The sequence below is a fragment of the Eptatretus burgeri genome, chromosome 1 (assembly GCF_056783735.1).
Source record: "Eptatretus burgeri isolate ZD-2024b chromosome 1, Ebu_testis_v1, whole genome shotgun sequence".
Taxonomy (NCBI): domain Eukaryota; kingdom Metazoa; phylum Chordata; class Myxini; order Myxiniformes; family Myxinidae; genus Eptatretus; species Eptatretus burgeri.
Genome location: NC_140961.1, coordinates 160,538,444 through 160,566,315, shown reverse-complemented (window position 1 = coordinate 160,566,315; position 27,872 = coordinate 160,538,444). Strand labels below are relative to the sequence as shown.

The 27,872-nt window shown below is 42.0% G+C and overlaps 1 protein-coding gene across 1 annotated transcript in view; it reads left to right on the top strand.

Moving 5' to 3' along the window:
• Positions 1 to 3,182: 3,182 nt before the first annotated feature.
• Positions 3,183 to 27,872, top strand: part of LOC147035879 (extracellular calcium-sensing receptor-like) — a 46,384-nt gene continuing 21,694 nt past the window's right edge. The window contains exons 1-6 of the mRNA XM_085846311.1: positions 3,183 to 3,449; positions 3,551 to 3,806; positions 4,016 to 4,289; positions 4,877 to 5,273; positions 8,405 to 8,711; positions 16,575 to 16,802. Coding sequence (XP_085702437.1) covers positions 3,256 to 3,449; positions 3,551 to 3,806; positions 4,016 to 4,289; positions 4,877 to 5,273; positions 8,405 to 8,711; positions 16,575 to 16,802 — 1,656 coding nt within the window. The 5' untranslated portion in view covers positions 3,183 to 3,255. The remainder of the gene's footprint in view (positions 3,450 to 3,550; positions 3,807 to 4,015; positions 4,290 to 4,876; positions 5,274 to 8,404; positions 8,712 to 16,574; positions 16,803 to 27,872) is intronic.

Here is a 27,872-nt window from a genome sequence, read left to right as displayed (position 1 = left end):
GATAAACTCAACGATTTAAATGACTGCATCTCCACTATTGAAAGTAGACGCTTGCGCTCAACAATTGGATTTTTTTTACACTCAACGACTTTTAAACGGTACCACTCAACTATTTTCATTGTTTACAATGAACGATTTAAATTGCTGTCACTCGCCTTTGTTTTTTGACGCTGGCGCTCGGAAATTTTAATCGTTTCTATTGAACGTGCTAAATCGCTCAAACCCCACTATTGAAAGTAGACGCTTGCACTCAACAATTGGATTTTATTACACTCAACGACTTTTAAACGGTACCACTCAACTATTTTCATTGTTTACAATGAACGATTTAAATTGCTGTCACTCTCCTTTGTTTTTTGACGCTGGGGTTTGGAAATTTGAAGCGTTTCTTCTGAACGTGTTAAAACGCTCAAACTCGACTATTTTAAATAGACGCTGCCGATGGACAATTGGAATCATAGCCAAGCTAGACATCGAAGTGTGAACATCCTCGTCATGCCGAAGAAAAGTTTGAAGAATGCTGCAAATAAGTGTCCTGGCCGTGGCCGTGGACGCTGACGCAAGGACGATCCATTATACCGACGTCTTTCAGCCTATGAGTAACTTAAAAGTAATGTCTGTCGACGTGTGGCAACGATCGCGTAACGTGCCAACAACACGTTAATCATAGGTTAGAAATAAGTTTCGGGTACGCTAAACATTACCTCGGCGTGCCTCAACTTATGATTAACTTACAAGTAGCATGTGTTGACGTCTGTCAACGATCGCAGACCGTGCATACAACTTGTGGCCAGCGTAGCAGAACATGTGAGTCATACGCCGGCATACGTCATGAAATTTCAAGCATGAAAAAATTTGAGGACAAGCAAATAGTACAACGTTTAAAGCCAACGTTCAACGACGTATGGCAGTGTTTTTCAGCGTGCTCTCAATGTTATCAAAACTTACCCATAACGTATTCAACGTGTGCCAGCGTTTTAGAAAAAAAATTCAAAAATCGGCATACGTTGGCTAAAACGTCAAGGTGTGACCGGGTCTTTCGCCTAATCATATCAACTCAGGAGGTCATGATGATCATTTTGGTGTATAACATTCCCCATCAGAACGCTCCATTGGAACTCCACAAGAAAATAAAAAAATGCCACACACAACATCCATTTATAGCAATCTTAATGGATATACATTGTCTTATGGTCTTGGGGTCTTGTGGGTCATCAGAGACTGATAGGTACTTGGGGACTTTTGGGGCCTCTGGGTCTTTTGGGTCATCTGGGACTTTGGGGTTTTTTGGATCTTTTGGGCCTTTGAGGTCTTCAGGGTCTTCGGGGTATTTTAGGTCTTCAGGGACTTTTGGTCATCTGAATCTTTTGAGTCCTCAGGGTCTTTCGGGTAATTTGAGTCTTCGGGAACTTTTGGGTTTTCAGGGTCTTTTGAGTTTTCAGGGTCATTTGGGTCCTTGCGTCTTTTAGGTCCACAGAGAATTTTGGGTCCTCGGGATCGGTCTTTAGAGGTCTTCTAAGTCTTCAGGGTCCTGGGGAACTTTTGGGTCTTCAGGGTCTTCTTGGTCTTTTGAGTCTCTTGGGTCTTCATGATCGTCAGGGTCCTTTGGATATTTTGAGACCTCAGGGTATTTTGGCTCTTCTGGGCATTTTAGGTCTTTGGATCTTGTGGGTCCTCTGGATCTTTTGGGTAAACTGGATATTTTGGTCAGCTCGGTCTTTATGGTCATTTGGGTCATTTGGGTCATTTGTATGCTCTGGGTCTTTTGGGTTTATGGGATATTTTGAGTCCTCTAGGTGTTTTGAGTCATCTGGATCCTCAGTATATTTTGGGTCCTCAGGGTCATTGAGGACTTTTGGGTCTTTGGAGTGTTTTGGGTCATCTGGGTGCTCGGTATCTTTTTGGTAGTCTGGGTCTTTTGGGTCCTTTATGTATTTTGGGGTACTTTGGGTCCTGTTGGTCTTTTAGATCCTTGGAAACCCACGACGTTCAAACAGGACGTAATTAATAGACCGATAGTCATACTGATTCATGGATGGGACAAAGACGGCTTTACGGAAGAACAGACAGATGGCTTCAACCTCTTTTTCATATATATATATATATATATATATATATATATATAGATATATATATATATATATATATATATATATATATATATATATATATATATATATATATAATAAAATATAATATATATTTATATCTTCTTCTTCTTTTGGCTGCTCCCGTTAGGGGTCGCCACAACGGATCATCCGTTATGATCCGCATACTGATTTGGCAGAGGTTTTACGCCAGATGCCCTTCCTGATGCAACCCTGATCGCTTCTTACGACACAGGGATATGGTACACCAATTCTAACCGGGGCATACACCGGTATATATTATGAAATGGGTGTCATTGGCTGTGATCCATGGGTTGGCTTTAGTAGACGGAACAGAATTGACAAGGTGTCAAAGTATCCAGCTCCATCGTGTGTGTGTGTGTGTGTGTGTGTGTGTGTGTGTGTGTGTGTGTGTGTGTGTGTGTGTGTGTGTGTGTGTGTGTGTGTGTGTGTGTGTGTGTGTGTGTGTGTGTGTTGCTGTTGTGGCTGCTGCCTCCACATGCGGGTCGGTTTCAAGAGGTGCAACAGAGACGTACCAGGCCTCAAAGTATCCACGTGTTTGTGTACGTGAACGTGTGTGTATTGTTATCTCCACATGCAGATTTTTGGAGGCGAAACGGAGTCTTCCCAGGTGTCGAAGTATCCACCTCCATTTCGGTAAGACGGGTGGGGGTGGGGAGGGGGTCATGATTAATCTTGCAAGGTGTGATGTTCTGTTGTTCTCAAAGTTTTGCTCCTAGGGCTCTTTTTAAGATCATCACCGTGCCCTGGGACAGCTTCCAACTGCAGGTCGTTTGTATTAAACAAAAATGGAAATTGACTTCTCAAAGTTCTTAATGTGTGACATTTGCATTTTTTTTTAATCTTACCATTCATCTCTATCATATTATACATTGTATCTGTATCATTTCAAAAAAGGTTGAATTAAAACTAAATTGCCAATTGCATAAAGTATTTATTTTCACATAATTGCATGTGACATTTAATAACGAATGGAGCAGTTGCTGCCGGCAGACTTAATAACCACCTCCTTTGCTTAGTGTTTTATAAGTGTTATTTGTGTGTTTACAGGAGGGTTGTCTGCTTGCAGACATGCAGCAGATCTCGTTATTCATGTTGTGAATGCGTTTTTATTCACCAATCTGAAATGTTGATCATATATCTGGCATTTGCCTTGTCCATGCATCAAAATGAAGCACAGAAAGAACAATGTGAACTGTTCAACGGTGGTCCAATGCAGGACACGGATATTATAATTGCTGGAGTTTTTCATCTACACTTTGATTATTATGTCGATTTCCGGTCATTCAGAGAGGAACCACAATTCGATGATTGCAAAAAGTGAGTAATTGCTGCTAAAATCAAATCATTTTAAAATTGTGTTAAATTTATTTTAAAGTTTGAATGGACATCATTATTTTAATGCTGTCGATACACATCAGGTTCAACGAAATTACTTTTCAGATGTTAATGGCAATGGTGTTTGCTATAAAAGAAATAAATGACAACCGCTTAATACTTCAAAATGCAACTCTCCACTATATTATGCACGACTTTTGCTATTCTTCGCGACAAGATGCGAAAACTGCGGTGGAGATTTTAGGGCCAAACTTTGTTCAAACAGGAATTGGGCAATGTGGTCCAAGTGCTCTGATTGGGACCTTAAGAGAATATTCCGTTTATTCTTACCTTCCAGAGGTATGATGATTGACTTTAACTTTTATCAATAGAAAATTAAAGTACATGGAAAGAGATTGCATTTGCACTTGGTTCTAATAAATTTATATACAGTATTGGAACTTTAAATATGTCAATGACGTAAATGTGTGTAAAATTATTAAGTAAATACACACAGGCAAAAAAATTAACTGATTGGTGAAAATAATTTCTCTGTTTAACCCATACAGGTTGATTTCTGGCAAAGTTGTAAGTGTTACAGCAACAAAGCACATTTTCCCTCTTATTTCCGTACTATTCCGAGTGATGCATACCAATCTTCTGCACTCGCAGAACTGGTTCACCATTTTGGGTGGAAATATGTGGGCACGTTGGAAGAAGCTGATGAGTATGGTTTCAATGGTGTATCTCAGTTTATTGCTGATGCTGAAAAAAAGGGAATCTGTATTGCATTTCGTGAAAAACTCTATGCAAACGAAGATACAGTAAGATATAAAAGTCTTGGTGAGAGGCAAATCAATGTTTCCAGATTATGCAAAAACATGTTTTTGGTGTTAAAAATTGCAACATTAAAAACAGTCATTTGATGGTGGGATGGCAAGGTGTCCTAGAGGTGGGAAGGCTGAATCCCGACCCAGTGTTTCACAGGCAGGGTGATTCATCAATGTGTGCCGTCCCTCGGATGGACGATAAACTCCACGTCTCATCCGCCGGATTTAATTGGTGCATGCTAAAGAATTCACGGTGTCCTTCATGAAGAGTACACGAGATATCACCGGCATCCTGAACTAATTCCAAATTCCTGCCCGAACTACTTCGTCAAACGTCAGTTCTGACGAGCCGGGTTGTGAAAGACGTGGGCTAAGCTTCTTCCCCCAGCTAAGCCTACAAAAATGTGATAAAAAAGGCTGTTAATGAAAAAGAAGAAATATAACAATTCTTTCATGGATTCTGTAAGAATCTATATTCTTGCAAATTTCATGTACAAAATATAAAAAGAGATGAATGTTCAGCTTACCACATTTTTTACTTTAAGCATTCATGATGCAACTTCAAAACATATTTTTTTGTGGGTATATTTTATTTTAAAGGGAAGATACTTGAACAAACAAAAGCAAATGCAATTTTAGCATTTACTGCAGATACACCTTTGATTCCACTTGCTGAAGAGCTGAGGTCAAAGAATATTACCGATAAAATTTGGATCGCAAGTGAGGCGTGGGTAAATTCTCCAACTTTGAGTTCAGGTTTTTCTGATATTTTTGAAGGAACAGTCGGAACAGCCTTACCTTCTGGACAAATGCCTGGTTTCCTTGATTTTCTGAGGAGTGTACGGCCTCAAAAATCGAAACTCTATGAAACTGAACATGATGAAAATAAAGGCACGCAATGCTTGAATAAAACCACATGTTGGACCTACTCTGTAGAACAAAATCTGAACTTGATGAAAACAAGAAAAAATAATAAGAATAATAAGAAAAATAAAAGGTACGGAGTATGAAAAATGTAATGATTGAATGAATATTTAGTATTCAGTGGTTTGTAATTCATTTGTTCTCTTTAGTAGATTACTCAGAAAATAGTTTGTCATACACTGGTATAATTGTAGAAAAAAAAAAACAAGAAAATGTGAAAAGAAACTTTAATAAGTAAAAATATCATTCATGTTTTAGATATGTTATGGAATTGTCATGAGCTACCATTGTGTGTGTGTGTGTGTGTGTGTGTGTGTGTGTGTGTGTGTGTGTGTGTGTGTGTGTGTGTGTGTGTGTGTGTGTGTGTGTGTCAGTACTACGCCATCATTCATTCTGTTTCTATTTGACAATGTCGAAAATGTGTTTGCATCATCTAAAAGGGAATACCTGCTGTGCTAATTATAATAAAGTGGCTTGAGTCGTCCCCACTTTGGAGATAAACTGGAAAGATGCCACATTTTTAGGTGCAAAACGCCAACTGTTAAAAAAAGTCACCTTGTTAAGAGAAAACATGCCAGGCTCCCTGAATGATGCTACTTCCGACAGAATTCCATACTTTCAGTAGAATAACAATGAAGTTGATCATTGAGTTTCTGTTAACCGGTCTCTAAAATGGAATCACTCCTTTCTTTTCAGTGTTTGCAGCACAATATCAGAAATGTTGGTCGAACACTTGGAATATGTCTTTCAATCATGACAAATCTCACACACAATTTTTTCTAAAAGGTCAAGAATATATATATATATATATATATATATATATATATATATATATATATATATATATATATATATATATATATATATATATATATATATATATATATATATATATATATATACATACAAACACACATTCAACAAATAATGTATCTTGTTTTTATGTTCTTTTTTAAGAAGAAGGCACTTCCAACCAAAAGTATAAAACGAGATCGACTCAACTAATTTGAGCAAAAAAGGAACAGCAGACCTGGTCTCGGACAACATTTTGCTGGCTTCACAGCTGGCTTCTTCAGGCACAATTGACCCTCATCCTAGGCATGTGTCTGGTTTTTATTTCGAAACAAAAAACTCATTTCCCATCACGTGCTGGTGCTTGGGCTCAAATGGAGGAGTTATTTTTAAAATTTTATTTTGCAAAAGCAAAAACAAATGTCAAATCTCATCAATGATGGGGTTCTCTGCTGTTTTTTGTTTTTACTTACATGTGATCTGGTGTTGCATGTGTGTGGGTGAGCATGTGTTTGCACTTCTTGTTGTTTTTGTGTTATTGGGGCACGAACATGGAAGGTTTCGTGTCTGGGTTGGGCATAAAGAGGTGTTGCTTGTGCAAGTGTTGGGTTTCTCGTTGGGTGTTGTGCACATGTGCATGTAGTGTTTGGGATTGGGTGTTGTTTGTTTCTCACCTTATCCAGCCATTTGCACCATTCAGTTTTCGCCATTTGCATCAGAGGTGTGCATTGTGTAGGTAACTCCACCATCTCCCCAGTTAGACCACCCTCCCGGCTCTTCATGTGCCACGCTTTCAAAATCAACCTGTGTCGTTTGTTAGATGTAGTGTCTAAAACACGGGTCCCATAAAAGTCAAATTTATGGCCAGATTGCAGGCAATGACATGCTCTGACTGACTGGGTCACCTTTCCAAGCCTATTTGCTCTATCATATTCATCTCGCCGTTGTTTTAAATTTTTCCCAGTTTCACCAATTCTACATTGGTCACCGTCTTTGCCTGATGAATGGTAAACTACTCCAGATTTATCACCAGTTGGTATTGGGTCCTTAAGTTTTGAAATGACATTACAGATGGTTTGTAGAGGCTTGTAGGCTACACCAATCCATGAGCCATGTAATATCCTGCCAATCCTTTCAGAAATGTATGGGTAGTATGGCAGGACACAGTGCCCAATTATGTCTAGCTCCTTCCATTCTGTCCGTTTTGGTTCTTCCAAGTTTGGGAGTATCCCCTTGCTGTACCCATTTTTGAACAGGACTCCTCTAACTAATCTGATTTATTTCATTTCCTCAGCTTTGGATGATGACACCGTCTATGCACGAGCTACTAAGGTCCGTGCTACTCTGCTTTTGTGGGAGATTGGGTTGCAGGAGTTAAAATCCAGTAACCTGCTGGTGTGGGTTGGTTTCCTCTAAACCGAGGTCTTTAGGGAGCCATCAAGCTTACGGTGATCCTCTACATCCAAAAAAGGCCAATTTGCTTTCTTTTTCAATTTCGATTGTGAAGTTAAAGCTGGCGAACACCCGGACAAGCTGTCCCAGTAGATAGTCTACCATGTTTGTGTGCACAATGTTGAAGGTGTCATCAACATATCTGTTCCTAAAATTGGCTTACTGCAGCAATGGTTCAGCACCCAGACTGGATGGTTTTCCCAAGATCGACAAAGAAAATGTCCCTCTGAGACCTATAGTGTTTTTCGTCAATGCACCATCTTACCAATTGTTGGGCTTTCTTGCACGTATCATTGGTAGACTTGGAGGAAAGACTGATAAAACGGTTAAGAATAGTGGTGAATTTGTCCAAAGGATCAGAGATAAGAATCAAAGATGATGAGACGATGGTATCATTCGATGTGGTTTCCCTTTTCACTAACATCCCAGTCGATCTCACGGTGAGCGTCACATTTGACCAGTTGAAGCATTCAAACGATTGGAAAATGGCTCGGCAAAACAGCAAACTAACAGTCATTACTGCAGTTGTAGGCCTGGTGTTGACTTAGTGGTTAGGGTAGCTGGCTCAGGATCCTAGGCTCCTGAGTTTGAGCCCCGTTGGCCACTGAATGAAAACCAGGTGGGGTTGACTCAGTCTGTCATCCTTCTAAGGTCGGCAAAATTTGTACAAGTGTACTGGTGGAGGGACAACATCAGCGGCAAAGTCACGCCCCAACAAAATGATAGCTACCTTGCAGCGATGCTGCCATACGTAAGAAGAAGGAAAACTGCAGTTGTCTTTCTAAAATGTATTGTATATGCATTCTCGAATCCAGCATTTCAAGAAGTATCACAATTGAAATACAATGAAGGGTTACTCCTTGAACTAAGATTTTTAGATGTCGTTTGTTTATCATATTTAAATAATTATTGCCTGAATCGGGTGTGAATTTTGTAAAAATATTTTATAATCTGTTCCAGAATATTATCGACTGTTTATCTTGAAGACGAGACAGCAGATGAAGTCCTGATGCAATTTTGGGAAATACTTTTAGATTGTATTTGGGAAGAGGAAATAAAAAGTGGTCAGGCATGTACGGGGCTTGAGCATATAAGTGAAATTGAAAATGGTTTCTTTGATGTGTCTGAACTGCGATTTACCTATAACGTGTACTTGGCTGTTTATTCTGTGGCCTATGCTCTACATGAATTACAGGCTTGTGTTCCCAATAAAGGCCCCTTTGTGAATAACTCATGTGCCAGTTTTTCAAATATTTATCCATGGCAGGTATGTAATAATCATGTATTTGGAAACATCATTTTGCAATGACATCATACAGATCCATGCTTTCTTTTTTCCAGAGTTTATCAAACGACTAAAGCAATACCACAAAATGTCAAAGTTGGCCTCAAAACCAACTGGAGACTGGTTTTCTCCATCCTGAATTTATATGCCACAAGGCCTCTGTCTGTAGGTTAATGGAGTTACTGACATTCCTTAATGCTGATGCCACACTTCACACTTCTCAATCCTGTCGACTGTGCAATCCTGTCCAAATATCTCAGCCTCACTATCATCTCCCATAAAGAAACGCAAGCACAGAGTCTGCTGATCTTTCATTGCAGACAACTTGGTGCTCTCTTTGTATTCTTCATCCCATTTGCTGGTCTTTCTGGCCTTGAACTTTCAGATGTCTGCTGATCTCCAGCCACTACAATATGAAACATTATTTAAGTAGTCCACTTTTCTTTTCCTTGATAGTTCTACTAAGCTTACTGGACACATCCATTCCATTGATCGTCTTTTCTCACATTTGGTGAAACACATTCCTGAGTCCATTCAATCCCTGCTATGCTCTTCTGTGCTAAATCATGCCAATTCACCAACTCCTTGTGACATCATTGATTCTTCGCTGCAACATTTTTATCACAATTTATCCCCCCCCAAACCCAAATTAACACATATTACTTGCAGCTTCCTCTCTTTTTCTGTCCTTGATCATTCCTCTTCACTCCTCCCTTACCTGTCTATATCGGCCCGTTTTCCCCAACACGCCACCTTTAGTATTTTAACCTCTACCCTCCATCACCTTGCTCTTCATGAAAATAGATTTTCTATAAAAGTAACCATAAAGTGTGGAGATTCATCCCAGTTTTGTGGGAAAACTAATCATTGCAATTAGTTGTACTCATGATAAACTTTGTTACTGGAGAGGATAGCAATGCATTTTCTCAAAAATGAATGAAGAAAGCAAAAGTTTACTGCCATAGGAAACAAGGTGACGCTGATGTTTTGGGCATTACTCTTCAACAGAGCAAAATAGTGAAGTGTGATTTTGTCTTAACTCACTAACAGTTCTCTATTTTATGAAATATAGTTATAAAAATAAAATAATACTAATATGCATTCACAACCATCATTGACCATGTTGTGGAACGTTAGCCGAGGTCCTCACTTCCTCTTTCACTTTCTAACCTTTTCACATGTATTCGCTTTTAAATCCTTTTCTCCACAACTGCATGAACAATTGACACAAAACTTTCAAGGTCGGAGTGCCCACCGATGTAATATATATATATATATATATATATATATATATATATATATATATATATATATATATATATATTTTTTTTTACAAAGTTACATGATGATTGGATAGAAAATGTGGCGAAGGTGCCAAAAAAAAACTTTTTTGTCGACATGTGTTGCAAGGTGTTTCACATATTAAGGACAAACAGCCTCGGCCTCTCATTGCTCGAACACGCTTTGCTCGATCTCGGCCAGTTTAAATTTTTCACCTCCGATTCTATTCTGGCCTTGCCACACAAACTCATACAAACTTTCCCACTATAGCCCCACTCATTAAAATGCAATTAACATCCAACCCACTGCTTCTTTGTCTACTTGAACTAAAAATGACAGCTTACCTCCAACATTTCAAATATGCATTTTGCTCTCATTATGAAACTGGCCCTTCTCCTCCTTTCAGTTATTTTGAGTGCCAGCTCAAAAACAGTGTCAAAGCCAAGTGTGCTGAAATTGATATTTTTACTATATATATATATATATATATATATATATATATATATATATATATATATATATATATATATATATATATATATATATATATATATATATATATATATATATATATATATATATATATATATATATATATATATATATATATCAGTGGTTCCCAAACGTTTTGGCATTCCCCCCCCCCCTTCTTTTAGTTTTTGTGTTATATTGCTAATATACAATGTATACTGCAAATATTCAATGTATATAGACATGACACATGATGTGTGAGAAGAGTCTGGGCCAGAGCGATGAATGTTTAGCCATGAGCTCTTGGGCACAGCCAAAAACCCAAGTTATGACCAAGTTGCTTTATACTGTAATAAACCACTTCCGGTTCCGGGTTTTGAGGCAATGGCTGGTTCTTTCAGGGGCATTTGCCAACTCTCAAAGTTAAGTGTCGTTATTTGTCATGTTTTAACTGTTATTTTTCTTACCTACTTGTTTACTATGTGTTCCTAGTTTAGTTTTGTTTCAATGGTTTCCTTGAGGTCTTCCCGTCTTTCCTGTCTTGGTTTATGATCATTTTTATTTGTATTTTCTCCCTGTTAACAACAGTTCTATTTTCCAACTTTTCCCACTGCCCCCCCCCCCCTTCCCGCCAATCTATCCAAGCCTCTGTTTCTTGTATTAAAATATGAAGAAATCACAAAAACAACCAAAAACCCTTCCCCCTCCATACCCAAAAGTACCGATCCTTCTTCTATTTTTCTTCCTCCTCCTCCTACCGTCACACCATCTTTCTTCTATTTGAGCTGACCCACTCTCACCACGACCTTCATGAATTCTTCACACAATCTTCCATTCCCTAATCTTACCAAATCTTCAAAAATCCATCATATTGTTTTTTCCCCTTGTATCGTTTCTGAATATACACCTCCCAAAACCACGTATCTCTCTCTACCCCTTCCTCTTTCTGTTACTTTCATCGATCCATCAGTTTCACTCTACGTTTACCTATCCAAAGTCACCATCCAACTCCATTATTTTACTTCAACCTTTCCTTTTCCGAATCTTATGCCATCTTTATCAAAAAAGTAGAAGAAGAAGAAGAAGAAGAAGAAGAGGAAGAAGAGAATGAGGAAGAAGAAGAAACAAAATAGAAAAAAAAATCGGTCGATACAATGCTTCAACTTCCTCTTTCACAGGTGTGGTTCTCATCACTGTATCATCATTCACGACGCTTTTTTCTATTTCAACAGACTGCTCTCAATTTGACATTTCCTTCATATCTTGTCTAAAAAGTCCAACTGTGACAACGTTTCTTCTCTCCATTCCATTAATTCACCTTTATTTGATCCCTCAAGTAAGGTCTTTAGTTGCATTTCTGATCTAAAAATTATTAAAAATCCCATTTTGCAATGTATGTTCGTTTTCCATCTATCATTCTTTTTTCTAACTTCAGTGCCAACTCACCCCTCTCACCCCTCCCTCTCAAAGCAACCATCACACTCTTCTCCCTCCAAGCCTCCCTCTCACCTTTGCCAAAAATTCCCCCCTCACCTTTCTTCCTCAACTCTCCCCACTCACCCTTCTCCATCCAATCACTCCCTTCACTCCCTCTTCTCAAAGTTGATGTCCCTCACATCCACAAAAATTCCTCCTTACCCTGCCCTCTTTCCTCCATCTCCTCAAATCCTCAACTGCCTTCTGCCCCCTCTCTTATTACTACCCACTGTACCTCAACCCAGCACCACAGAGCCTTTTCTCCTCCTCATCTGGCCCTCTCCCCTAGTTCTACTGCAACCCCCCACACTCTTTCAACAACTCTCCTTACTTTCCCCCTCATCCCTCATCCTAACCTCCCTTTCCCCTCCCCTGCAACGAAAGCTTCCTCCCATCCCTCTTTCTTAAGAGTGTGGACCTCAATCATGTGGGGCCTTTGCTCAAACCTGACAGATCTTTCCATATAGGTTGCCACTGACAAATCAGACATAATCTGCCAAAACAGAAACTTTCCTCCTTCAAGACATCTCTGCCTCCCTATTATCTCTTCCTGGTTCCTCCCTCCTCCGGTATGACAGACCTGAGCTTGTCCTGGTGGATGAGTTGCTCTCTTCATCAAAGACACTATTCCTCACTCTCCATGCACTGCCCTCACTCCCCCCACACCCCCAGGAATACCTCTGGCTACGGCTTCCCCTCCAGTCCAACCTAATGTTTATATGTGTTCTGCACCATCGACCAAACAGTGATGACTCCATTTACACCTCACTTTCCGAAAACATGGACCAACTTCTATCCTCTCATCCGAACTCTCTCTTCCTCATATGTGGTAACTTCAATCGTTATCATGCCAGTTGGCTTGGTGTGGGTACCTCTCTCACCTGCCATGGCACTTCAGCAAAACACTTCTGCGACTAATTGGGACTCACTCAATCGGTCATCTTCCTGACCCGGATCTCAACCAATGGTACTCCATTTCTTCTAGATCTGCTTTTGATAAATTTCCCTGAAAATATCTGCTGTTCTTCCTCCACTTCAATCGGTTATTCTGACCACATGCTTGTCAAAGTAGACTTGTCTCTGGCTGTTATTAGAGAACCACATCAGCACCATTGAGTCTGGTATTTCACTCAGGATGACCAGCAGGGTTGCCAAGCTATTGTTCCTCAAGGCAGTGTTCCTGGCAATGTGCTATTTTTGGTTTTTATCCCAAGATTCCCAGGAAAATTCTCTTTATATCTTTGCTGATGACCCCACCATCTGCCTTACCATCTCCCATCCCTCTGATCAGCAGAAGCAGCCTCTTTCCTTTCTGCAGACCTCAATAAAATCACAAGCTGATCAAACACTTGGAATATGCCATTCAATCTCGCAAAATATCATACCCTCACCATGTCTCCCCAAAAAGAAAATCTGGAACGCCCCCCCCCCAAACTACTTTCTCAACAAACCCCCCCCCCCATTTTTTTGTCTCCATTGTCGAGTCTCGTACACAATGCACAACAAGGGGTTGGGGGTGGGCAGGAGACAAGGGGGATGGTAGAGGTAATGACAAAACAGTGGGGAACAACAGAGACAATAGGAGATCTGTTGAAAGGAGAGGGTTGGGGCGGGGAACAACAGAGACAATAGGAGATCTGTTGTAAGGAGAGGGTTGGGGCGGGGAACATGGTGTAAACAAGATGGACACCACGGGTACTTTCAGGACCTCACATGCAGGGAACTTTCAGGAACGAAAGCAGTGAATTTGAAGGTGGGTTCAGGGTGGATTAACGGGAATAGAAAAGATCATGCTTTTGGATGGGGGAAGATAAGAGGTAGTGGTGAACAGCTGTTTTGAAGACCTGGAGGGAAGAGAGGGATTGAAGCGAGTGTGGGAGTTTATTCCAAAGGAGGGGAAAAAAGTGGAATGAAAGAGTGAAGGTGAGTAGTGATTCGTGATTTTGGTAGTTTACCAGAAGGGGGTTGTTGGGCAGAACTTGAGCACCCTGCGGAATTATGGGAGGGGACATATCACAGACAGAGCAGTGGGGCTGAGACCGGAGAGGAGATGGTGGAAGACAGAAAGACCACCGACTGCCTCCGGTGAGTGAGTGAAAGGCAGCTTCATGAAGGGAGATACCACTGATCCAAAGTGCCTTTGTTTCAACAGTGAAGCCAAGAAAGGTGAGAGGCAGGAGCACCAGCCAAGAAAGGTGAGAGCAGAACTCCATCACGCTGCGGTTGAAAGCTTTGAATGTGGTCAGGACTTCAGGTGTGCCAAGGAAGGACTTTGTACGATGGCGGATTCCCAGTCGGCCTCGGGCATTGGAAACAATTTAGGAAAATGTGGCTTTCCCAGGTAAAATTATGGCAGATGGTGAGACCCAGAAGATTGAATTAAAGGACTTCTTACAGAGGATTGTTGAAAAGGGGGTGAGGGTGGGGAGTGGGGGTCCAGATGGTTCTTTCAGAGAGACATAGTGAGAGTGTGAGATTTGTCAGGATTGAAAGACATGTACGTGTCGGACCAGGATTGAAAGACATGTTCTGGTTTGCCATTTTATCAAGATCTGCAGAGATCGAAGAAGCTGTGGCTTGCCAATCTGAGGGATAACCAATGGTATGGCAAAGCGTGTGGTAATCAGCAAAGAGATAAGGAGGATTTTCCAGAGAGTCAGAGAGATCATTGATGAAAACCAAAAATAATACCAAGGCCTAGAATGCTGCCTTGACGATCTCCAGCCTGGAGAGGAAGAGGAGATGAGAGAACTCCATTTAGGTTCACACATTGTCTGTGACAGGAGAGGAAGTCTGCAAGCCAGGAGTGGAGCTGACCTTGGAGAAGTCCTTTCATTCAAGTTATTTGGTCTCAATAGCAGCCATGATCGTTCCTGGGAAAGCCAAATCTCAATGCTGGCCTCCAAAGCCAGTTGCCGAATGGGCATCCTACTTCGTGCAAACTCCGTCCTTGGCACACCTGAACTTCTAATCATTTACAAAGCTTTCATCCACAGTCTGATGGAGTTCTGCTCCCACACTCTGGCGTGGTGATAGTGCCTCACACATATCTCGACTCTACGCTGTGGAAACCAAGGCTTTTAGGATCATTGGTATATCCCTTGATGAAACAGAGTCTTTGTGTCTCTCACTGTCTCCCACCAGAGGCAGGTCAGTGGTCTTTCTGACTTCTACCATCTCCTCCAGCTTTGCCCCCCTCCCCCCTTGCTCTATCTGTGATCTCTCCCTGCTATATTTCCTCAGGGTGCTCAAGGTCCATCAAAAACCACCTTCTGGTGATTGCCAAAATCAAGAATCACTGCTCACCTTCACTCTTTTATTCCTCCTTTTTTGCTGCCTCTGGAACAAACTCCCACACGCTATTCAATCCCACTCCTCCCTCCATGTCTTCAAAACAGCTGCTCACCACCATTCCATTTCTTCCCCCATCCAAAATCTTGATCTTTGCAACCCCATTTAATCCACCCCAAACTTTGCAACCCCATTTAATCCAAACAAAACACCCCACCTCCTTCAAATTCTCTATTTTCTATCGTGAAAGTCCCTGTAGTACCATCTTCTTTTCCCTGTGTACCCACCGCATCACTCTCTTATCCACGGATGTCATATTGTCTTTGTTCCCCACTATTTTACACTTCCCTCTCACACACTCTTGTCTCCTGCCTTGTTATATGTTTCTGTGTATTAGTTTTTACACGAGCTTCGACTTGGTATACAAAAAAGAAGCAAATAAAACCCCGCTTTCCACGAGTATGGTCGAATAACAAGTGATGACATTTGTAACAAAGCATAGATTCATTAAGACTAAAAATATTAACAGCAATATGAATGATATGTTTGGTGTTGGCTTAATGGTTAGGGTGGTAGGTTTGGGATTCCAGGATCCTGAGTTGAAATCCCACTCAACCGTTGAATTACTACCAGGTGGAGTTGACTCAGCTTGTCCTCCTTCTGAGGTCGGTAAAATGAGTACCAGCTTGCTGGGATGAGAGAGCCATTCGAGTATCCTGCGTCGGAGTGGTGACCCATCCTGGATTGCGCCCAATACCTCAGGAGACTGTTTCAGCAGCACAAATGCTCTGTACAGGGTATGTTCTGATTGGATGGATATAATTTTAATAATGGTATCATTTGGCAAGAATAATAACGAACACACATCTGAGATTGCTGAAAGGCAAGGTAATCCTCAAGTAGTATGGCAAGCAAATATGCTGCAAGGCCGTGAAGACAGATGAAACAATGGGCCCACTGGTAACACTGAAACAAGTAACAATTAATTATTGAATAGAGAGGAACAGAAATAATGGGGGGGGGGAAATCCTTCCATCTTTAAGTTTGTGTATAGAAGATATTGTGAATATTCACAATTGTTCTCATGAGATAATGATGGACAGAACAGGGGCTTTTTTTTGGATGTTGGGCCTTGAAAGGGAATGGTTTGTTAATTTGATTTGGATTTTTGCAACTTTGACCAAGATGACAATGATAAGCATTAGTTCGCCGAGTTATGAAAGAACAGCACAGAAAATGTTTGTCCCCCATTCCAGTACTATGGATAATGTGGTTTTGTTGTCATTTTCAAATATATTAACAAATTTACTTTCAATACTTAAACAGCTTATTTATTATCTCCATGAAACGACCTTTGTCAACAACATGGGAAATATCATACAATATGATGAAAATGGTGATCCGCCAGCTATTTACGAAATTATAAACTGGCAGAGAGAGAGAAATAGTGACATGGCATTCAAAAGCACTGGATTTGTTGATTTCACAATTGATTCACACAGGAAAACGAATTTGAATGTCACGGCATTTTTATGGAAGAATGGAGATAAAACAGTGAGTTAATCTCAATTTTCTGCATTTCGAGACAATATATTTATCATGTCTGCAAATACGCTAAACAATCACAGCATCTACTGGCCATTGTTGATCTGGGAAAAACACAAGCAGATCAGAAAATAGAGGAAACTAGAGAGTTCATAGAACACCTTACCCAGCACAGTCTTGAGAAAAAATGGGAATTGGAAGTGTCATTTAAACTCTTGCTGATTGTGTTTCTGAGCACAATCTGAATTTCTTTCGAGTCAGCATTTTGTATGAATCTCCATATTCCCCAATGCTGAGAGCAGGAGCTGCAAAGATCGAGATGATGCAAAGTGGCTTAATATTTTGTCCAAGTACTGCGAAACGGAAGGTTTTTGAAAGTGACTTGTGTTCTACAGTGTTCAGTTATCATAGATAATTCAATTGAAATACACCAAAGATTTTAAAGTTTGTATAAAAAAATACAAATCAAACCTTTTAGGATGTTTACCGCCATTGATGCAGCATCATTTACACCATGTTTTTCAACATGTTCCAATATTTATTTGTACCTGTTGTTTGTTTCCTTTCTGAAGTCCCAAAAACAGTAACTTTCCTGTTTGGAATGATTTTCAATTTTGATTCCCTGCCAGACAGGCAGACAGACAAAAGCAATTCCCGCACTCCTCTCTACGAATGCATGATCAGGACGAGATCTTGTACAACTTGCCAAATTCAGAACCAAAGTACTGCTAAACTGCAGGTTTGTTTTTGAATTTGTGAACTACAGTATTCAAAATAGAGCATTCAATTCAAATTAAGTTGTTCCTCAATCATAAACAAGGTATGCACAGACAGACAAACAGACAAACAAATAGAACCAATTGCTTAACCCATGTACGGCAGGAGGGCGATGGGAGAGGTGGAGAGAGGAAGGGTGAGACTTGGTAGTGGTATGGTGAAGAAGGGAGCGGGCAGGGCAGGCACAATATTTGAGAGGTTGGGAAGAGGGGGAGGTGTGCTGAGAGGAAGGAATGAGCATGTTTTTGGTGATGGGTGTACTGATTGGGAGAGTGAGATATCTGTTCGGTTAGAATGGAGCCCACAGATATTAGAATACCACACACTTTGGGACAACAGAGGAGGAGCTGATACTGGAGCAGAAGACAGTGAAGAGGTGCTAAGAGCGGAAGTAGGATGAGGGGCAAGATGGGAGGGGTAAGGAGAGGGGATAACAGGTGAGGGGTTAGGAGGAGGTAGATTTCAGCAGGTGGGGTGAATTGGCACTGAAGTTGTAAAAATGGGACGATTGATGGAACATGAACATACATTACAAAGTGGGATTAAAAAATAATTTAAGTCATTGATACGATGATAGACATTACGTAAGGGATGCAATAAAGGATAATTAAGAGAATGGAGAAAATAAACGTTGTAATAGTGGGACTTTTTATACATGGGGTGAAGGACAGGTCGAGTTGAAAATAGTCTTATGAATAAGAAGAAGAGTAGTGATTTGTGATACCATACAGAGAGCCACACGTGTGAAAGAGGAAGTTGAAACATTTTAAGAGATGTTTTATTTTGAAAAAGATTAGGTAGGATGGGTAAAGCAAAGGTTGAACAAATAAGTGTGGTGTATGGTGAATGAGTGTCAGAAAAAATAGAAGGAAGACAGTAGATCGGAAAAAGAAGGAGGAAGAAGAGTTGCTACAGGAAGTCATGTGGTTACATGGGGTAGAAGGTGAGGAGGGAAAAAATCTTGTTGATGTATTTTTTATACCTTAAGGCATGAAACAGACGGTGTAGGGATAGAAGGAGGGTATAGAAGGAGGGTGGAGGTAAAAGCAGAGAAAATAAGAACTGATAGTAATTAGGAGAAAATACAAATAAACATTATCATGCACATGGATGGGAAGACGAGTAGGCCCAAGAGAAAACCTACATGACAAACTGATGACTAAACACCAAAATAGCACAAGTTTTGAAACAAAACCGAACTAGGAGCAGAAAGTTAACACAGAGGCCAAAAATAAAGTCAAAATGCATCAAACAACGACCGGAAGCTTATCTTTGCGAAAGTCGGCAGAGGCCCCTGGAGAGAAACAACCATCGCTGAAAAACCCAACAAAGAACCTACCGTCGCTCAAAATACGTAACTAGAACTGAGCTACTACTTGAATGTGACTGCTCTCATCGTCTCAACTCACCCCCTCAAAGCTTCCCCCTCACCACTCCCTCTCAAAGCAACCTTCACACTCTTCCGCTTCACCTTTCTCAAAAACTCCCCCCTCACACTTCGCCTTCAACTCTCCCTTCTCAACATTCTCTCTCAATTCGCCCCCTTCTCAAAATTGCCGCACCCCCCCCCTCCTCACATGAACAAAGCTGCCTCCTTCCCCTGCCCACTCTCTTCAATCTCATCCATCCACCTCCTACAATCTTCAACTTCCCTCTGCCCCTTCTGTTATTACTTAACACTGTCCCTCATCCCATCACCACCGAACCTTTTTCTCCTCCTCATTCGGCCCTCTCCCCTTGTTCTTCTGCAATCCCCCACACTTTGTCAGCAACTCTCTCTACCTCCTCCCTTGTCATAACCTCCATGTCCTCTCCCATGCACCCAAAGTCTCCTCCCATCCCTCTTCCTTAACAGTGTGGACCTCAAATATGTGGGGCTTTCACTCAAACCTGACATATCTGTCCATAGAGGTTGCCACTGACAACCAGACATAATCTGCGGAAACAAACTTTCCTTCTTCAAGACCTCGCTGACTCTCGAGTATCTCTCCCTGGTTACTCCCTCCTCTGGTATGACAGAACTGTGTCTCGCCCTGGTGGAGGAGTTGCTCTCTTCATCAAAAACTCAATTCCTCACTGTCCATGCACTGCCCTCACTGCACCACACCCCCAGGAATACCTCTGGCTTTGACTTTCCCTCCACTCTCAACTTGTGTACATATATTATATATATATATATATATATATATATATTTATATATATATATATATATATATATATATATATATATATATATATATATATATATATATATATATATATATATATATATATATATATTGTTGTGGGTTCCCACCCGTTGACATTCGGAAAACCGCTTTTAGCCAATGGTGGCCACTCTCGCCCACCGAACGGGCAAACCGAATCGAAGCTTTCCGATCAACGCCGAAAACCAGCCACGGGTGTGTCTTTAATCACACCGAAAATCAGCCAGCTATTCTGTCCGTGCGCAACAGGGTCCGATCGCTGAATTGTCGATTTACCTAAGTATGCGCGCAGAGAGAAATGCCAGGGATTTACACCTCGATGGGACCTGCTTGGAAACGAGCCGCTAAGCAGCTCGCTCCATTTGCGATTTGCCGAGCGGTGTTTATCGCCAAGCCCTGCCGGATCCGATTACTTTATCGGCTATTAAGAACCAACTATATTCCGAACTTAATTATAGCAGTTCAATTGAGGGAGGAGGACGTAATGAGCAGGTGAACATTCACACAATGACATTTATTTATACACACGTAAGCAATCATAAACATATGCAATCAAACACGTATGCAATCATGCACGTATGGGAAAAAACACGAGCAAGACAAAGAACTACAACCGTTGTATTATTTATTACTGTACATGCAGTTAACAGTTCTACTTATGGACAAGGTGCCATGACATTCAGACAAAGAACCCCCAGGAAAGGCAAGGGAAGACTGGACCCGTAGGCCTTTATAGTTCACGGAACCGTGGAGACCGCAAAAACTCCGAGAGGCTGGGCTGGCTACCTTGTCGCCCTCGTGGTGACTCACTGGGCCCTGGTTTGATGACCATAGGTGGCTCTAGCCGCACTCCGCGGGACTCCACCCGTTCCCGGTCTCAGTCAGCCTCCGTTCTCTGTCAGCCTGCAGCTTTCCAAGCTGCCAACTCAACCTGAACCGGACATCCCGTTTTCCTCAACTCCACACACGGCTCGCGTTCAGCACGCCCTTTTATCGCCATGGAGCTTCGCCCCTCCCTCCCGGCGCATGGGGGAAATTCCAGCAGACCTCGGCCAGGCTCAGTTGCTGTTGCTTCCAAGGGGAGGGTCGCAGTGGGCTTTTTCACCCAAAATAAGCGCCCTCCCTTACTTCACCTTTGAACCCTGGCTCGACCCGCCCCTCCTCCCTCCCGGCGCGGGGGGGGGAAGGGGGAGGGGAAATCCCCGGCGTTATCGGGATCTCTCTCTTTGGATCACCTTGTTGTTTCAACCGTTGGTTGGCATGGTGTTGTTCATTGGGGAGGTCGTTTGTGGTTGGTGCTGTGGTGGGGATGGCATGGTTGTTGAGAGGCGGTTGTGGAGAAGGTGGTTGTGGTTGTCCCAAAATAAAGATAGCAAAAGAATAATGGCTTACTCAAAGATAACAGCCTGGTTACACGAATAATTCCCTTGAGATATCGGTGGGGAAATCTAATCTGAGCACACACTTATCGACATAACTGATCTCTGGGAAGCCTGACTGGTGTTCTGTGAATTACCACAACTGTACATATATATATATATATATATATATATACATATATATATATATATATATATATATCTATATATATATATATATATATATATATATATATATATATATATATATATATATAGTAGCCTGGTGTTGGCACAGTGGTGCGGGCCTTGGCTTGGGACCCAAAAGGTCCTGAGTTCAAGCCCTGTTGGGACAATGAATTAAATATATATATATATATATATATATATATATATATATATATATAAATATATATATATATATATATATATATATATATATATATATATATATATATATATATATATATATATATATATAAATATATATATATATATATATATATATACATATATATACCAAGTCGAAAACACTAGGGGGTTGACTCAGCCTGCCATCCTTCTGAGGTCGGCGAAATGAGTACCAGTTGTCCTGGGCCCGGTGTATGCCCTGGTTAGAATAGGTGTACCATGTCCCTGTGTGTAGTAAGAGGCGACCAGGGTTGCGTTTGGAAGGGCATCCGGCGTAAAAACCTATGCCAAATCATTATTCAGACAACAAAACGAATTTCCATACCGGATCGGTCGAGGCCCGGGTTACCAACGACTGCCACCGTTACCGGTGGTCAGCAGGGTACCAGTGGAAATTGTGCTACTGCTGGGCGCAGGAGGAGAAGGAGACAGGGAAGGCGAATCCGGAGGCAGTGGGAGAGGGGGAAGGGTAGAAGTGTGGAGGTGAGAGTTGGAACTCTGAATGTTGGGACGATAACTGGCAAAGGGTGGGAGTTGGCTGATATGATGGAGAGAAGAAATGTGGACATACTGTGTGTACAAGAGACCAAGTGGATGGGGAGTAAGACTAGGAGCATTGGAGGTGGTTTCAAACTGTTCTACCATGGTGTGGATGGGAGGAGAAATGGTGTCGGGATAATCCTGAAGGAAGATTATGTCAAGAGGGTATTGGAGGTGAGGAGAGTGTCTGACCAAGTGATGAGTGTGAAGTTGGAAATTGAAGGGGTGATGATGAATGTCATCAGTGCATATGTCCCACATATGGGGTGTGAGATGGAGAATAAAGAAGATTTCTGGAGTGAGTTAGATGAAGTGGTGGAGAGTGTATCCAAGGATGAAAGAGTGGTGATTGGAGCAGATTTCAATGGGCATGTTGGGGAAGGGAATAAAGAGGATGAGGAGGTGATGGGTAGATATGGTCTCAACAAGAGAAATGTGGAAGGGCAAATGGTGGTAGAGTTTGCAAAAAGAATGGAAATGGCAGTGGTAAATACGTATTTCAAGAAGAAGGAGGAACATAGGGTGACATATAAGAGTGGAGGAAAGTGCACACAGGTGGATAACATCTTTAGCAGGAGATGCAACCTGAAAGAGATTAGTGACTGTAAGGTGGTGGCAGGGGGGAGTGTTGCTCGACAGCATCGATTGGTGGTCTGTAGGATGACTTAAGAGGTGAGGTTGAGGAAGAGAGTGAGGGCTGAACCAAGGAACAGGTGATGGAAGCTGAAGGAGGAAGACTGTTGCGTGAAATTTAGGGAGGAGGTGAGACAGGCGTTGGATGTTGGTAAAGATGGGTGGGATGATTGGGCAACTACAGCAGAAGTGGTGAGGGAGATAGCTAGGAAGGTACTTGGTGTGACATCTGGACAGAGGAAGGAAGATAAGGAGACTTGGTGGTGGAATGAGGAAGTACAGGAAAGTATAAGGAAGAAGGGGGTGGCGAAAAAGAAGTGGGATAGTCAGAGAGATGAAGAAAGTAGGCAGGAGTACAAGGAGAGGCGGCGAAAGGCAAAAAGAGAGGTGGCAAAGGCCAAGGAAAAGGCATATGATGAGTTGTTTGAGAAGTTGGATACAAAAGAAAGGGAAAAGGATTTATACCGATTGGCAAGACAGAGGGACCGAGCTGGGAAGGATGTGCTGCAGGTTCGGGTGATAAAGGACGCAAATGGGAATGTGCTGACGAGTGAGGAGAGTGTTGAGAAGGTGGATGGAGTACTTTGAGGAGCTGATGAATGAAGAAAATGAGAGAGAGAGAAGGTTGGAAAAGGTGGAGATAGTGAATCTGGAAGTGGGGTGGATCAGTAAGGATGAAGTGAGGACTGCTATGAAGAAGATGAAAAGTGGAAAGGCGGTTGGCCCAGATGGTATACCAGTGGAGGCATGGAAGTGCTTAGGAGAGATGGCAGTGGGGTTGTTAACTAGATTGTTTAATAAAGTCTTGGAAAGTGAGAGGATGCCGGACAACAAGCTAAAGTTGTTAAGCCACACCATGAAGTTGTGGGAAAGAGTAGTGGAAGTGAGGTTGAGAGGAGAGGTGACGATCTGTGAGCAGCATTATGGGTTTATGCCAGGAAAGAGCACCACTGATGCAATGTTTGCTTTGAGAATGTTGATGGAGAAGAATAGGGAAGGCCAGAAGGAGTTACATTGTGTGTTTGTGGATTAAGAGAAAGCTTATGATAGGGTGCCAAGAGAGGAGTTGTGGCATTGTATGAGGAAGTCGGGAGTGGTGGAGAAGTATGTGAGGATCGTACAGGATATGTATGAGAACAGTGTGACAGCGGTGAGGTGTGCGGTAGGAATGACGGATCGGTTTAAGGTAAAAGTGGGATGCACCAAGGATCGACTCTGAGCCCTTTCCTGTTTGCAATGGTGATGGACAGGTTGACGGACGAGATCAGACTGGAGTCTCCATGGACTATGATGTTCGCGGATGACATCATGATCTGTAGGGAGAGGAGGGAGCAGGCTGAGGCGAGCCTCGAGAGGTGGAGGTACGCACTGGAGAGAAGGGGAATGATAGTCAGTCGGAGTAATACGGAGTACATGTGCGTAAATGAGAGGGAGGGTGGTGGTATGGTGCGGTTGCAAGGAGTTGAGGTGGGGAAGGTGGATGGGTTTAAATACTTGGGATCAAATGTCCAAAGTAACGGAGAGTGTGGGAGAGAAGTGAAAAAGAAAGTGCAGGCAGGATGGAGTGGTTGGAGAAGAGATGCAGGAGTGATTTGTGAGAGAAGGGTAGCTGCAAGAGTGAAGGGGAAAGTATATAAGATTTTTTTTTTTTTGGTTTTGAGGTTTTGTCCTGTATGATTTTGAGGCGGTGGCACTAACAAAAAGACAGGAAGCGGAGCTGGAGGTGGCAGAGTTAAAGATGCTGCGATTCTCGTTGGAAGTGACGAGGATGGATAGGATAAGAAATGAGTATATTCGAGGGAGAGCGCAGGTAGGACGGTTTGGAGACCAAGTGAGAGAGGCGAGGTTGATATGGTTTGGACATGTGCACAGGAGGGAAGTGGAGTATATGGGGAGAATTATGTTGAAGATGGAGCCGCCAGGCAGGAGGAGAAGAGGAAGGCCAAAGAAGAGGTTCATGGATACGGTGAGGCCGGACATGTGGGTGGTTGGAGTGTCATTGGAAGATGTGGAGGATAGAGCAAAATGGAGACGGTTGAGATCCGCTGTGGCGACCCCTTACGGGAGCTTGCCGAAAGAAGAAGATATATATATATATATAACCCTATATCTATATCTGCATATATATATATATATATATATATATATATATATATATATATATATGTATATATATATATATATATATATATATATATATATATATATATATATATATATATATATATATATATATATATATATATATATATATATATATATATATATATATATATATATATATATATATATATATATATATATATATATATATATATATATATACATACATACACACACACACGAGGCGCCGCGAGGAGTGATTTAAGGGCCACATCGGCCATTTTGGAGTTAATGCCATATTGCTCTATTTTAACCCTTCCCCTAACATCCGAGCCTATCACCATCATATGATTTTAAAAAAATGTCGCTTACATCGCTCCTCGCCGGGCCTCATATATGTATATGTGTGTGTGTGTGTGTGTGTGTGTGTGTGTGTGTGTGTGTGTGTGTGTGTGTGTGTGTGTGTGTGTGTGTGTGTGTGTGTGTGTGTGTGTGTGTGTGTGTGTGTGTGTGTGTGTGTGTGTGTTGTTCCATCCTCCAAACAGTGATGACTCGATTATACATATTTTTTGTGTACAATGTCGAGGCTCGAATGAGAGCTAACACCAACAACATAAAAGGGGAGCAGGAGATACAAAGGGGGTGACAGGGAAGGAAAAAAACAATGGAACAGAACAGTGTGGAAAAGAGACATGAGATCTGTGGAAGGCAGAGGGATGGTGGAAGGGTACAGAGGGTAAACTGGATGGACACGACTGGGACTTTCAGGTCGGAAAGCAGATAATTTGAAGGAGGTGGTTTTGGGGTGGGTAAGCAGGGTTAGAAAAGATCATGGTTTTTGATGGGGGAAGATAAGAGATGGTGGTGAACAGCTGCTTTGAAGACCTGGACGGAAGAGCGGGATTGAAGAGTATGTGGGAGTTTGTTCCAAAGGTGGGACAAAAGCAGGATGAAAGAGTGAAGATGAGCAGTGATTCTTCATTTTGGTAGTTTTACCAGAAGGGGGTTGCTGGCGGACGATGAGCACCCTGCGGAAATAAGGGGGTGCGGACATATCTCAGAGAGAGCGGGAGGGGGGAGGCGAGGCCAGCGAGGCCTGCGGTGAGAGAGTGAGTGACCCAAAGACTTGGCCTCATCACAGGAGAAACCAATGATCCTAAATGCCTTTGTTTCCACAGCATGGAGCAGAGAAAGTTGAGAGGCAGAAGGACCAGCCCAGAATGGAAAGCAGTAATCTGTCTGATGGCAGACAAAAGTTTTGTATGTTGTAGGAATTCAGGTGTACCAAGGAAAGACTTTGCATGATGGTGGATGCCCAGTCGGTGACTGGCTTTGGAGGCCAGCTTGGAAATGTGGCTTTCTCAGGAACAATCATGGCAAATAGTTGGATGCGAGAGCTTGAACGAAAATATTTCTCCAAGGCCATCTCCAGTCCTGGCTCACAGATTTTCTCTCCTCTCGCAGCCAATGGGTGGCCCTAAATGGAGTTCACTCATCCACTCTTCCTGTCCAGGATGGAGTTCCTCAAGGTAGCATTCTGGGCCCTGATCTTTTCTGGTTTTCATCAATGATCTCTCCGACTCTCTGGAAAATCCTCCTTATCTCTAATATTGCATCTCATTGGGGACTGACACCATCTGTCAACTTCCCAAACGAGATCTCAACCAACGGTACTCCATCTCTTCTGGAACGGATTTTGACACATTTCCCTGAAAATATCTGTTCTTCCTCTGATCCAATCGGTTCATCTGCCTACGAGCTGGTCAAGGTATACAACTCTCTGGCTGTTATTAGAGAACCACCTCAGAGCCATCAAGTCTGGAATTTCACTCAGTTTGACTGTCAGTGACTTCAAACAGCTATCAAACTTCTAGACTGGTCTCCCATCTCTTCTTCCTCAGACAACAACTTGTCCTGGAATTCTTTCAAACATATTTTCTCTCTCTCATGCACAGATGTCTCCCATCTTGTCTTCAGTTGTCATACCATTCCTCCCGCCAATGGTATACTGAAGGTTGTAGTGAGGCAGTTGGCCTGAAACAACCTGCTTTCGCCTCATGGAAGGTATATCCAACTAAAGATAATCTCATTTCCTTTCACGAAGCTCGGAACAAGTGTGTGTCTGCCCTCAGGAGACCAGGAAACAATATATTTTTCTGATCTCAAGTCCGAACTCTCATACCTGTTTGACTCCTCCAAATCCTGTGTTAGTTTCTAGTTTAGTCTGTTCCTGGTGTATGTTCCCCCTCCATCCCATCCTCACATCAAATGGCCACACAGCTGAAACTGCTCATGAAAAAGCTGAATGCCTAAACACTCCGAGTTTGCTTCTAAATCTTGTGTGCCAAACCCATCGTTTTATGTCCCAAACTTACCAAGTTTCACCCAGCTGTTCCTGGACTCCATGTCCTTTTCTCCCAATAAGGTGGAAATTTTGCTTTCAATCCTTGACCGATTCTGCAACCACTCCAGACGGCCTCAGTCCACGTGTCCTGAAAAACCTGCTCTGCAGCTCTTGGAAATCAGCTAACATTTCCGCTCTGCAGAAAAAAGGTGCAAAAATAGATCCTTTCAACTACAGAACAATCAGCCTTCTCCAAGTCATCAGCAAGGTTATGGAATCCATTATCATGACTGATATTAAATCCTTCGTCTTCTACAATGGCCTGATTTATGATCACCAATATGGTTTCAAACCATGTCACTCTACCCTGGACTTGTTGCTCCTGCTTTGCCAACAATAGATGGAGGTCCTCAATGCCAGACATGAGATCAGAGCCGTCTGACTAGACATATCACATGCTTTTGATACAGTCTGGCACTGTGCCCTGCTCATCAAACTCTCTTCCTATGGTGTCCGAGGTAATCTCCACTCATTGCCCGCAGACATCCTCTCCTGCAGCAGTCAACATTTGGCCCTTCATGGAATTCTCTCATCCCCTTTTCCTATTCAGGCTGGAGTTCCTCAAGGCATTGTTGTGGGCCCTGTGTTTCTTGTGGTTTGTATCAATGATCTCTCCAGCTCTCTGGAAAATCCTCTTTATCTCTT